Source organism: Gekko japonicus, unplaced genomic scaffold (genome assembly GCF_001447785.1).
Source record: "Gekko japonicus isolate JY-2015 unplaced genomic scaffold, Gekko_japonicus_V1.1 scaffold47, whole genome shotgun sequence".
NCBI classification, from domain to species: domain Eukaryota; kingdom Metazoa; phylum Chordata; class Lepidosauria; order Squamata; family Gekkonidae; genus Gekko; species Gekko japonicus.
The window spans coordinates 2,041,403-2,055,729 of record NW_015165235.1 but is presented as its reverse complement, the minus strand read 5'-3'; the positions used below and the strand labels follow the sequence as shown (position 1 = coordinate 2,055,729).

At 41.6% G+C, this 14,327-nt stretch overlaps 1 protein-coding gene across 3 annotated transcripts in view; it reads right to left on the bottom strand.

Annotated features, from left to right (window-relative positions):
* The window catches only part of KIAA1429 (KIAA1429 ortholog), a 51,708-nt gene that overhangs the window by 32,512 nt on the left and 4,869 nt on the right, over positions 1 to 14,327 (bottom strand). For 2 of the 3 annotated variants that reach the window (XM_015409871.1, XM_015409872.1), the window contains exons 2-5: positions 8,641 to 8,756; positions 4,576 to 4,662; positions 1,858 to 1,906; positions 549 to 717 (exon numbers count right to left, since the gene is read on the bottom strand). In XM_015409871.1, coding sequence (XP_015265357.1) covers positions 549 to 717; positions 1,858 to 1,906; positions 4,576 to 4,662; positions 8,641 to 8,756 — 421 coding nt within the window. Of the gene's footprint in view, positions 1 to 548; positions 718 to 1,857; positions 1,907 to 2,515; positions 2,565 to 4,575; positions 4,663 to 8,640; positions 8,757 to 14,327 lie in introns of all 3 variants that reach the window. The other variant, XM_015409873.1, reaches the window with a different exon arrangement.

Genomic DNA, 14,327 nt, shown 5'->3' with positions numbered 1-14,327 from the left:
ATGTCCTCTCTGCACTGAGTTGTCCGGTTCAAAGGACATCCAAAGCTGGAATCCATTACCTACAGGCTGAAGTGGCATGATCCATTCTGCCACCTTATTATTATCTTACTGCAGAATCAATTCCAAGAATGTCTACTCAGAAGTAAGTCCCCTTTTATTCCATAGAGCTTACTCCAGGAAAAGTAGTTTAGGACTGCAGGCTGCATACATGAACCAATCCCCAGCTGCAAGATCTGGTAAAAGAGAAACTGCCTCCTATGTATGCATCCATCCTCTTTTAATAGATTTCCCACCAAACCACAAAACATGTTACAACGAATGGTCATTTAAAATTGTGTTTCAGGACTCACCTGGGAAGTAGCTGAATGGATACTGTTAGGGGGGGGGGAATACTCTTGGCATATGCAGAGATAACTTCACCAGCCACAACCAAACACTTCAAAAGTAATAGTACTGGAAGGCAATGTTTAGGTATAAGGGGTACAACTGATATTTAAAAAATCACTTTCATGACTTGGCTTTTAAAAAAACGTTTTAGGCACACTCACCAAGTTTGGGGGTCCTTTTCAAAGCTGTTGGTTGTTGAGGAGGAGGTGGTGGCGGAGGAGGGGGCGGAGGGGAGTCCCTATCATGGCTTACTACTCTATCAACAGAGCCGTATATTGCCAGCGTCAAGCAGTTGTACCAGCCTCTTAGAACTAAGCCGTCTGTGTTAACCTAGTTTTTGAAAGAAAAGGGAAGAATTCAAAATATAACCCGGAAAATATCAACTCTCACCTACTTGACTAACTCAACAACAATCATTCTATCTAATCCTGAACAAGGTGGTTTCTGTGTGAATAAGCAGATCTGCACAACACGGCCACCCACAGGCAAAACACATTTCTCTTACCAACTCAAGGGACTCAACTGGGTATGTAGAAAAGTATGGCTCAGTAAATTAATCAAAATAAAAAGGAGGGGAAAGTGTTTTTTTTTAAAAAATGGCATGAGGAGGACGACAATGATTAGAGAGATGTGAAACCCCCTGCCCACCACTGCCATTTTTTTCCAGTTCTCCTCCCACCCTGATTTCAATTTTCCCAACAGGAAATGTAGATATTTGGGGACACTGGAGAAAAAGCCTCTGAAATATTTTCTCTTTTGGAATGTATGCAATGTTTTTGAGACAAAGTTTTACTAAAAAAAAAAAGCACAGTATTTATGAAGAGGAAGAAGAGAAGAGATTGGGTTTATACCCCACCCTTCACTCGGAGTCTCAGAGCAGCTTACAATCTCCTTTCCCTTCCCCTCCCCACAACAGACACCCTGTGAAGTAGGTGGGGCTGAGAGAGCTCTGACAGAAACTGCTCTTTTCAAGAACACCTCTGACAGAACTATGGCTTGCCCAAGGTCATCCAGCAGCTGCAAGTGGAGGAGTGGGGAATCAAACTCAGTTCTCCCAGATTAGAGTCCGCACACTTAACCACTATGCCAAACTGTAAGACAATCTACAGAATTAGACTAGTGCTAATGGCCTGTATCTGTGGCAGTCTTAAGAGCCTTTGCTCCATTTTTTAAAGATTCTAGTCCTCACAGTGGCAGACAGATGCCTGAAAACATGACCTTCTTTCTGAAAACAGGAGTTGCCTAAAGTTGAAAGAAGCGATGGAGTTTGAAAAGCAGACTGCCACTTCACAAAAGACAGAATTCCTCAATTACTTATTCATTCTACTGTTTGTCAGCTATGCTAAGTGGCATCTACACAGCCAGTCAGATACTTATGTCAAGGTTTCAGGCATTTCTTATTGAGTGGCGAATACTCTGAATTTTTAAAATTGCATTAAAATAAAGGGGTCAGCATCAGTTTATAATTACCTTTGCATTGGGCCTAAATATAATTGAAGAGTTCTCATCATATTCCAGGCTGTTAAACAGAAGAGCAATATGTGTCAGATATTAAACAAACCATGACACCACGTACATACAGAAATCAAATTTGCACCAGCATCCTGCACCACTTGGGGATTTCCTTATAAATAATGTTCTGAAGTCTGAGGTGGCAATCTTGATTTCAGTTGCAGAATACAGGGGCCTCCAACGAATCAAACCCAGTTCTCCCAGATTAGAGTCCGCACACTTAACCACTATGCCAAACTGTAAGACAATCTACAGAATTAGACTAGTGCTAATGGCCTGTATCTGTGGCAGTCTTAAGAGCCTTTGCTCCATTTTTTAAAGATTCTAGTCCTCACAGTGGCAGACAGATGCCTGAAAACATGACCTTCTTTCTGAAAACAGGAGTTGCCTAAAGTTGAAAGAAGCGATGGAGTTTGAAAAGCAGACTGCCACTTCACAAAAGACAGAATTCCTCAATTACTTATTCATTCTACTGTTTGTCAGCTATGCTAAGTGGCATCTACACAGCCAGTTAGATACTTATGTCAAGGTTTCAGGCATTTCTTAATGAGTGGCGAATACTCTGAATTTTTAAAATTGCATTAAAATAAAGGGGTCAGCATCAGTTTATAATTACCTTTGCATTGGGCCTAAATATAATTGAAGAGTTCTCATCATATTCCAGACTGTTAAACAGAAGAGCAATATGTGTCAGATATTAAACAAACCATGACACCACGTACATACAGAAATCAAATTTGCACCAGCATCCTGCACCACTTGGGGATTTCCTTATAAATAATGTTCTGAAGTCTGAGGTGGCAATCTTGATTTCAGTTGCAGAATACAGGGGCTCCAACCAGTGCTATTTTTACAACTGCCTTCATCTTAAACAAGGCCCATGGAAACTAGCTTTCACTGTTACAGTACAGGAACTGACTGTACCACTGAAGTGTGATCCCATTCCTGGAAAGTGAGGCCCTACCAGGTGACTTATCTGGCCTCACCTTTCAGTCTTTTCTGCCACCACCCACTGCACCATACAGAGGCCCTAAAGGAGAACACTCCCTGAGCCACCCAAGCAGCATTAACTGCCCTTAGCACTTCCTGTGACTGAGGTTGGGCTTGAATCAGACTTGGGACTTCATCTGTAAGTCACTGTATAAGTGGGCGTACATGACAGGGACACAAAGCATCATTACAAACTCATCTCAGGGGCATATAATACTTTGCTAATAGAAAACTGAACGTACACCTCTTGGGAAGGAACCACAGCACAGTACTGACACAGAGCACAGCAGCAGCAACCCCAGTTCTGCAAAATCTATTGCAGTCCCAATTCTGCAACATCTTACTACTACAAGCATTAAAAGTTGCTCGGTCCTGTTTGATGCTCAAACGTTGGGCAGACTCTTCCAAATGTTTTGTGCTGACATTAGCACTGGGGAACACTTAATCACACTTAGGAGCCAGCCAGAGTATCACACAACTGGTTCACTCTCTCGCTCTTCCTCCCCCTCTGAAGGCAATTCTGTTACTGGACCTTGCCAGAGTGAAGTGATACACTGGCACCAATGTTAAACAGGGTTAACTTCGGGAATGTCTCCTCTGGCATGTTGTCTGCTGAGAGTAATCTGCTGGTGATCCATGGCCCCAAAGGTATCCGGCTGTCCTCGACCAGAGCCAGGGCCTTCTCGGCCCTGGCTCCAACCTGGTGGAACTCTCTGCCAACTTCCATCAGGGCACCGCAGGACTTAATGCAATTCTACAGGGCCTGTAGGGCAGAGATGTTCTGCCAGGCTTTTGGTTGAGGACAACGACAGTTTCCATCATAGCTGGCACCCTCCTCTTTTCTTCTTTTTCTTTTTCCATCCTGCCTGCTTCGGCCTCCTCCTTAACCTGCCCATGAGATGGAAGAACAGTCCAGAGCAGGTTTCAGATCAAATTATAAACGCCATTGGAAGACTGTGAAACTTTGGGATGAACTGATTGTTGACTGTAAACTGTACTTTGTATATTAATTTATTGTAAATTACCCAGAGCCCTGTGTACTCAGGGATGGAGCGATTCAGAAATTTAATAAAATAACAACAACAACTCTAAACAATTTTTTTTAAGAGAGTTGAATGCTGGTTAGCAAATCCTTGCTAAATCTGGTTACCATTAACTGTAGTTCACATCTTTGCCAATGCAGTATTTAACAGGTCGCTGGAAGAAATGTGATCCAAAGAGGAGACGGATAGAGGGAAAGGCAGACCCTGTACCCAGTCTCTCAGTCACAGTTCAGAGATTCCCAGTATTACAATCCTCAAAAGCTCTTGGTAATCCCTTACAACACTAAACCTAATCCCGTACAAACTCATGTGTCTCTATAAAATAAAGACATTTTTCTTGGGTTCCCAGATGCTTCCCAACATAATTTTCTCTGTTCCCTGAGAGCATGGAAACAGGGAGAAAATCTCATCCTATAGTTTCTTCATCCTATAACTGACATCAAAAATGCCCTTTAGCATGTGCTCAGTGGTTACCGAACAGTAAGATTAGGTAGACATTGGTCTTACAGTGATGAAGAGGCAACTAAGAGGTATCACCCTGTCAATTCAGAAATCACAAGTTCGTTCTCCGTAGACTGCACTATTTACCACTCCAGACCTAACTAAAAGCCTATGTTTATTAAGAAATTTTATAAGCACTTACCTTCCCAGCCTGTCAAATACAGGGGCACTTGGCTTGCTGACATTGTTGAAAAACAGGTCTAACTGAAATGTGTGAGGGGATGTCTCACTGGAAACAGAGCCAAAGCGAAATAAAAAAATTATTCTGCTGAAGCTTGATAAACAAGACAGTCAAGACCTGAAATACTGATTATTACATATGCAATAATGTACAAGATAAAAACACTTCCCATCTCATAAAAATGTATTCCATCTTCAGATTGCAAAGCCATTACTCCTGGCTTTTTATTACTATGAAAATAAGGACTCAGATTCATCAGAATCTTTTACACGGTATTAACAAACGTGGAGCTGCAGTGGCTCAAGTGGTTAAGACGCTGAACTGCAGGCTGTGGAAGGTCAGTAGTTCAGCGGTTCAAGACCCGGGTGCCGCAAGACAGGGTGAGCTCCTGTCTCTAGTTCCAGCTCCTGCCAACCTAGCAGTTCGAAAGCAAGAAATTGCAAGTAGATAAATAGGTACCACTTCGGTGGGAAGGTAACAGCGTTGAAAAACAGATCCTACATTTACAAAATTCTCTCTCTTGGCTTCCATCTTTAAATCTAATAATTTCTGTGGATATTTTGGTAACATGCTAGACCTTTGTGATCCATTCCTTAGCTGTGGGAATATTACTGGTATTAGTATGGTTCAATCATATTAGTTCAGTCATAAGCTTCGCTAAATTCAGAAGCTGCGAAATTAATACAAGTTGTTCAGATCTAATTACTTTATATTATAAACCTAGAACAGCAAAAACTTTGTTATCTGGCACTCATGGGAATTGGGTGGTGGTGCTTTATACTGGTTAATCAAACATGCTGGATACTCAAGCTTATTGCTCTGCCCTGGACCTCCTACCCAGGGGAGTCTGCAGTGACCAGAGTTCCCTCTAAGCTGAGTTAGTGTGAGCTACCTCACAGTATTTTAGCCTCTAGCTCACACATTTTTGCCTTGTCTCAGGAAGGAGGGCTCCAGAGCAAACTAATTTATGCAGTAGCCAAATCGCTCGCTCACAACTTTAATGCCAGCAACTCACAAAGTAGAATTTGTGCTCACAAGACTCCACAGCTTAGAGGGAACATTGGCAGTGACCAAACCTCCACTGGGAACACTACAGCAACATCCACTATGACTGGTGGGACCCTTCTTCCTGAGCCACAGAGCCACCCTACATAGCAGGGCAGACAATCAGGCAGGTCGCTCAAGAGACCTTTGTAAAACCTGGCTCTTGAAAACTCGAGACAGGCTGAGGGGAAAGGAGGCATCCAAGAATGACATCATACTGTCAGAACCCCAGTAACAGCCAAAGGCATCAAGCTATCCATCAGGAGAGGTAAGCAGGGGGAACACATGAGCCTAAAGACATAGGGGTATAGTGGCTGAGGGGGAGGAGCTTATCCTCTGAGCAATGCCAGTTGACTGAGTGTTCTGGATAAGCAAGTGCTGAATAACAAAGCTTTTACAGTAATACTGTTGTTGGAGCCAAAACGAAAATTGTCCATTCAATATCTATCACTATTATAGTCCAATGCATGTGCATTTTGAGGCATGTTCATCCCAGACATAAGAAATCTACAGATCTCCAATTACATCTCCAACATTTGTATTTATTTGCTATATTTCCAGACTGCCTTTCAACATAGGTGTTCACAAACCGGTTTACAAAAAAATTAAATTAAATAAATTACAAGAGCTGTTGTCAAGGCAACATTTCTCAATTATATTTTTATTATTTTTGTTCACATGAATGCAGATCAAAATAGGACTCTGTCATCACGCACAACATGGAGGGGGAAAAAATTAAAATCTGATAGAAGAAACCCACAGTACCTACAACACATTCATTTAAGGATTGCATTTGTTCAGAAGGATACCAAAACCAGTATGGTGTAATACGTCAGATCCCTGGACTAGGATATGGGAGACCAAAGGTTCAGATCCCCACTATGCCATGGAACCTCATTGGAGAAGCCTGAGGATAGCCCACTCAGCCTAACTTGCCTCATGTGGCTGTCGTGAAGACAAAATGGAAGAGGGAAGAAAAATGTATGCTTCCCTGAGTTAACTGGAGGAAGGGCAGTATAAAAATTTACTAAATAGAATAATTAATAATTTCCCTTACAGTGTTCTCTCTCAAGATTACAACTGAAGAAAGCCGAAGCCTTAACATTTATTTTAGCTTTAACTGTCATAAAACTAAACCTAATCCTTAAAGTCATCTACATGAAACATTACTTTCCGACCCCAACACAATGGTTGTCATTTATTTACTATAATTTCTAACTCAAATATGATGCTGTGGAGTGAAATATGGCATTATCCCAATTCATCTATGGATTAAAATCAGAGCTGTTTCTAAGTAACATCTCTTATCAATCTGTCCAATAACTAGGATCTCCATCTCTCTCCTGTGTTCCCTCCCTTTAATCACCTAGCAACTACTTTCTGAGATTTACGTGTCAAGAGAAAACATTTTTTATTTCCCCAAGCCTATGATACTATGTAATTTCTCTTGGTGGGGGCTCTTTGTTCTGCTGTGGATCTTGCTTCTATTTGGGTTGGGGGACTAGAGATACTTTAGTGCTGACTTTTAATAAAGGGAATTTTTAGTGGTGTTACTATATTTTTAAATAATTTTCAAAGCAACCTTGAAAACAGTCTTGAAGGCAGAACAGAAAAATTACAAATAAATGTCTTGCAGAGTGGCTGTTCACAGTATGTGCATGAGCGGAGATCAGCCTACATTTCTCATTATCTTGAGAATCAGTCACTTGTTTGACACAGCATGGTTTAAATGCAAAAAAGTCAAGTTCAGATTTCTGCTATGAAGCTCACCAAGGTTCAGTTCAGTTGTCATGTTTCCTGATCTCCAAACTAACCTCTCTTGCGCACAGATTCCCTCCTACCTTCCTGCCCTAACCACAGTTTTGAATTGCACAAGCTATGGGCAGCCCTAACTAGGACAATCTTCCAGGCGTTGTTTGCAAAGCTATCTTATACTGTCTGTTCAGAATTTTCTCACTGCCCATACAAAATATGGTCACCAGCTTGCAAGGGTCAAGTGCCCTTGCCTTCTGGTGATGGTCCCCTTCCTGGCCAGCACACGGTTTCCTCATACCAGTTCTCTCAGGCCTTGGTGAGTCTGGAGCGGGCAGAAACAGTATGAGAGACTTGCACTGTTTCTACCTATTCTGTAAAAAGGTAAAGTTCCCTTGCTCGAAAGCCAGTCGAATCCGACTAGGGTTGCGGTGCTCATCTCCATTTCAAAGCCGAAGAGCCAGCGCTGTCCGAAGACGTTTCCATGGTCATGTGGCCGGCATGACTAAACACCAAGGCGCACAGAACGCTGTTACCTTCCCACCGAAGTGGTACCTATTTATCTACTTGCAATTTCTTGCTTTCGAACTGCTAGGTTGGCAGGAACCTACTCTATAGGCCAACACAATATGGGAGATACCCACAAAGCCCCTGACACACAGAGAGACATGCATGACATATGGACAAAGCAGTAGCTACACCATATTACTTTTGCCTCTTCCAGTGTTCAGTGCAAACAGAGAGACGTGCTCATCCCTTCCCCTGAGCTCTGAATATGCCAGAGGGCTTTTGGAGGAGTCAGTGGCAAACACAAAATTACAGCTGGTTACTGAGCCAAGTTGACGCAGACAGCTGGAGTGATAAGCAGACAACAAATGAGGCCCTGCATGGAAGATGTCAGCTGAAATGCATAAAAAATGAGCAGTTTTTACCAAGGGAAAAACTCAGCACATTTGCCTAGATAGAAAAGGAATTTTCTTGCAATCCACACAGGCAGGTCTAAGTTTAAGCCTGCTTTCCATTATGACTTATGGTAGAAGGGATGCCATGTTACTGTGTTGGACAGTTGTGGGTCAGTCACTCTCTCTCACAAAGTTCTCCACCTATACAATGGCAGTAACAACTTACTCCTCACCCTAAGTTGCTGAGAACATGAAAAATCACCCTGCAAATCAAAGGTTCTTGTTTCATTAGCAGGAGTCAGTTGCCTCTTTAGCATTTTGCACTTACCCATAAGCCCTATTTTCAGGTAAATTAGAGTGAGCTCTTACTCCTGGAGGGATGACACGTACTTCGTTGATGTAAACCACACATGGAAAACGAACCACATCTACGTTGGTACTTTGCTAAAAACAAAGAAAATAAAATGCATGAAGAGTAACAAATACCTTAGTTTTGCTACATAAACACTCTGGAAGTATTCTGAGCTGCTCTAAGGGGAAAAACCGCATGGCACATAGCCCAGAAATTACCTCAGTGGAATGACAGCTGTATCTGCCCATTATTCCTAACAAGCGCCACCCACACCACACTGCTTGCCATTTGCAGCACACAAGACAGGGGCGGGGGGATGACATACAGACACAGGTTTATGAAATTATGCAAGGGGTGGAGAAAGTGGATAAAGAGAACCTCTCCCTCTCCCATAATGCAAGAACTCCGTGGCACCCAATAAAATTGATGGGCAACAGATTCAAGCCAGAAAAAAGAAACTACTTCATTACTCAACAAGGAGTCAAATGGTTCAATTCACTGCCAAGTGGACACAGAGATGGCCACAAACACAGGGGGCTTTAAAAGGGGATTCATGAAGATCCATGGAGTTTAGATCGATCAATGGCTACTTAGCCTTGGTGACTAATAAGGAACCTTCATATTTATAAGCAGCAAGCCTCTAAATAACAGCACCAGGAGGCAAACAGGGAAGGTCTTCACCCCTGTGCTTTGTTTGTAGGAAATCAAAGACTACTGACTGGCCACTGGGTGAAACAGGATGTTGGACTAGACAGACTACTTGTCTGATCCAACAGGGCTATTCTTATCTTCTTAGACTTCCAGCACAGATATTGAAGGGTTTAGTATAAATCAGCATATGTCTTTTTAAAAAATTGTCCCAATTTGTATTCAACTTTTAAAATTCTATGTATCACGCATCAGTCAAACATTCATCTTTTTCTTGTGCATATAAACATACAAGGAAATGCTCTGAAGCATCAAATGGGCCACTCTGGTTTTGAATACTCATGAACATTCTGAAAAAAGGCATGCAAAGACAACAGAGAAACAAGAAATACATGAAGTTGCCTTAAAATATTTAGACCACTGAGGCCATCTAACCTAATACTGTTTAATATTGTGCTTGTTCTGAGATTAAGGCCCTAAATGGCTTGAGGCTGGCGTACTTGAAGGACCACCTCCTTTGGTACTGACCAGCCCAACAGTCAAGAGCCCCTTCCGGCTTTTACTTCACCGCCCACAGAGATGAGGCAGGTGGTGGATATAGACGGGACATTTTCAGTGATGGTACCTCACTTCTACAATGAACTCCTCCATAAAGCTTGCTTGGTGCTTACCTTACTCACATTTAGGCACCGCAACATTTAACTCAGCTTTTAGTTGAGGCAGTCGGGCATTCAAATTCTTCCATCTCTCAGCCTCCCCTACCGGTAGCCCTAGCCTGTGTTTCACTGGTACCACTCAGAAGTAGTACATCATAGCGTCACTACCAAGGCAATGTCTTATGCTGATCTTCGCATGTTTTGATTTTTAAACTTTTAACTTGTAATATTTGTGATAATTTACTGTTTTAATATCATGCCTTATGTGTATTGCCCTGAACCCGCTTGCGGGGAGGGCAGGATATACATTGAAATAAATAAATAAATGTTACTCAGCTTTACTCACTAGTGGTTCCATCACTTTAAAATGTTTTTTGTTTGTTTCTAGCCTGGGGAATGCTTTATAAATATTGTTTTAGGCTGCTGAATGTTTTACATCTCTGGCCTTTTTAACAGCTTGTATATTGTGGTATGGTTTTCATGATTTAAGCGTTTCTATGTCCTAAGCTGCCTTGAGTAGGTGTATGCATAGGTGTTCTGAATAAAAACGTATCTGCCTAGCAGTTACTCTCCAGAAAAGGTTCTTTCCCAGCATTGTTATGTGATCCTTAATTGAGATACTGGGGATTGAACCTGGAACATTAAAGTGTTCAGTTTATCAAGCCCGATCTTGTCAGATCTCGGAAGCTAAGCAGGGTCAACCCTGGCAAGTATTTGGATGGGAGACCTCCAAGGAATACCAGCAGTTGGGAGGCGGGGGCAGGCTTTATTCAGCCACCTCTCTGAATATCCTCCAGACCCCCCAGTAGGGATCAGTCACCAGAGGTCGCCATGACTTTCAGGTGCACACACCCACATATGAAAAATACCAAAAAAAACCCAACCAAAAAATACTAAAGTGTTCGGTTTATCACTCTTTACTGCATTAGTCAATGGCCATAGCATATTAGTTTAAAACATTAAAATATTTTGGCAAGAAGCAGCATCTTTCATAAAGCACAGGAAAATGTTCCTAGAGAAAGTACTGAACTAAATCAGGAGAACATTAAAAGAAAAAAAATCTACCACCACCAGATTCTTAGTGGAAACAACCAAGCTCATCTCAGAATTATCGTAGTTTACTTCCAATAACCTGTCCATTTTATTTTATGTGCACTAAAGAACTGCAGTGCCTATGCAGCAAATTCAGTTTTAACATTAAAATGATAAACTGCTGTCAGTTCTAGCCCGTGCTGCTATGAGCTACCAGCCTTGTCCCCAGCTCGCCGTCCATCCAGCGGTTCGAAAGCTTCGGTGAGTAGATAAAATGGGTACCACTCCTTAGAGAGGGTGGGTACACTAAACCCCCCCGGTGGGGGGAGGTGTTAGCCTGCGAAATGGAGTGTCCAGCTCAGAAGCTCGGAAGCCTGGAAAGATCTCTTCGGCATTAAGAAGCCTGCAATGGGCCAATCCGGCCAGGCGGTGGCAGTGTGACGCTGCGACTTGAAGCAGTCCTGGAAAAACTGACGTCATCAAGCCAAGCCGAGTGAATGCCATCTGGAACACGTCTTAGTGTTAGTCCCTTGTGAATATGTGTAACTGTAAATTATTGTTTTATTGGTTTTAATGTTGTAAGCCGCCCTGAGCCGCTTCGGCGGGAGGGCGGGATAAAAGTAAAATAAATAAATAAATTGCTCAGAGCCAGCATCGAAAGATATTATTATTATTATTATAATTATTATAAATTAATCGTAAAATAGAAAAAAGACATTATAGCACTATCTGATGTCTTGTGACTCACAGAAATGTGGTCAAGCAAGGATTCACTACCTTTATTACCTGAACAAATAGGGGAATTGTCAGACATCAGGCAAACCAATATATATTGAAGGTGGGCATTGTCTGCCTTAGTCACCAGCTGTATTGGCCTGCACTTGCACGTAAGCACAAAACACTTATGCCTTAAATCAGAACTTCTGATGAGTTCCAATGTATGCAAGATGCTGATACTCAAGTGAACCACTTTATGCAGCTGAATGAAAGGAACAACCTGCCCTTTTGACACACCAGAGTTGCCTTCTTCATTGAAGATAATGGAAAATTCTTCAAGTGTGCTTCATAGGCACGTAAGACTGCTATTAAGTGAACATAATAAGAATGAAATGAAGCTTCAGCTGAAGCTGTGCTTGCACAGCCTTTGCTGTATCTTTAAGCAATCCATCTCCCTTGTGAACCTTCTTGCCACCCAAAGCAACTTTTTAAAAATGCACTGCTATTCAGAACAAGCCACACCATGTGTGATTAACACATGGAATTCACTGCCACAGGAGGTGGTGGCGGTTATAAGCATGGACAGCTTCAAGAGGGAATTAAATAAACATATGCAGCAAGTGATGCTCTGTATTCTTGGGAGGGGCAACAGTGGGAGGGCTTCTAGAGTCCTGGCCCCACTGGTGGATCTCCTGATGGCATCTGGCATTTTTGGCCGGATGGGCCGTTGCCCTGATCCAAAACTGGCTTCTCTTATGTTCTTTAAAAGGATTTTCTTTATTGTTTTGGCAGATGAGAGAAATGAAGTAGGAGAATTCTAACAGAATTCCACATGACAGAGTAAAGTAAACAATAGCTGGTTTCAAAGGTTCTCCCTTAAGATATAAAAGCTTAATGGAAAGCCCTATCAAAGAGCAATAATTAACAGATCAGTGTTGAACCTGCAGGTGGCGTGCTACAGTAATGGCCAGGATCCAAAGGATGACATTAGGCATAACCTTTATATAGGAGGGGTTTCCCCTATGAGCAGAAGGCCCAGACACCATATCACTAGCTGCCTCTGAATATCTTGTCATAAGAGAAAAAGAGGTATATTTGAAAAACATAAATACAAAGCCCCCTTGTGTGCAACTGAAACTAGTCGCACAGTTCTTTGAATCCAGGCTGCTGCCAACCAAATCTCAGCTACCAGCTGTGTTCAGATGTCATAACAAGCTGCAATTGTACTCCAATCAGGCTTGAACACAGCTTGTTGCTGTGCTCATATAAGCACCACATTCCTCCCACTACCCTTCACATGTAGAACACAATGCAAAACTTTCCAGCTTGATCAAGCTCCAATTCAACAAAACATCTGAACACATACAGCTCCATGAATTGCCATTTGTTTACTTCACACAAACAAGGATTCTATTCATTCATTTAAAATATTTTAACCCACCTTTCCATAAAACTGTAACTGAGGTGGCTAAACCTTCATATAATTCCAGAGTGCATGGAGTACACAAATGCCAGTTAACCATATTGTTTGCATCTGGACATCACAGCGAACTGTCTGGAGCTTGACCTGGAAGTTTTATATCAAACTCTGCACATCAAGGGAGGCTGAAGAACAAGTAGCCATGCAACCACAGCAATAACTTCTTGTTCATGCCTAACCACAGTTTAATTACAGCTTATTATAAAATCTGAACACAGTCACTGTATTTTGATCACTCCTTTTTAAGGATTTTTTTTTAAAAGCTTGGTACAGTACAAGGGCTACTTGAGGAAATAAGGAAAGAAATGCACATTTAACTTTGAGAAATGTTAACTAAGCCTATTTACTTGGAACATGCACTGAATTTAGTAGATATACTATAAGTAAATATTCTTGGAATCATACTGTAAAGGGAACATTATAGCATTTTTCACTGTGATGAAAACAGATGGGAAAAGCAGGCTGAGGTCAAATACCACAAATTGCTTCCTAGTTGTAAAAGTAGTTGATCAATACAGCAAGCTGAAGAGGTCTCCCACTGAATTTTTAGACACATGGGATGCACAGTTGGGGCAAATTACAAAACTAAACCGAAACTTTAAAAAAAAATCTCTCTTTTCAACATAAACTGAAATTTTAATTATGGCTTTAAAAATTCTTCAGCTGGCTGAACCTCATGCAAACACCGGCAAACCACAACTATGCATATTTAACAGGAGCACACTGACTCAAAATCAAGATGTTAAAAGCCTGACAGTTACTTATTGAGACAATATGTGACATGGCACAACATACATAAGGCTTGCTGCCAAGAAAGTGACAGAATACCTTTCCAAAATCATTCTCAAATTGTGCACTAAGACAGCTTGCACAGTACAACTTCTCCCGAGTCCCAGCTTCGAGCTTAACTGATGTATATGAAAATATTAAGGACCAGTTTCATTATTGCTGTTATAAAAACATTCTGCATAGCATTTATGAATGGATAAAGGTCAAAAGTATAATACAGTGTAAACAACCACAGCATTCAGCCAGTCATGCTTGCATGGTTCTGTGCACTGACAAATTCAAAGAAATATTCATAACTTGTGTCCTTTGGAATCCACAAGCCCACCTCTCTGTGGAAAACA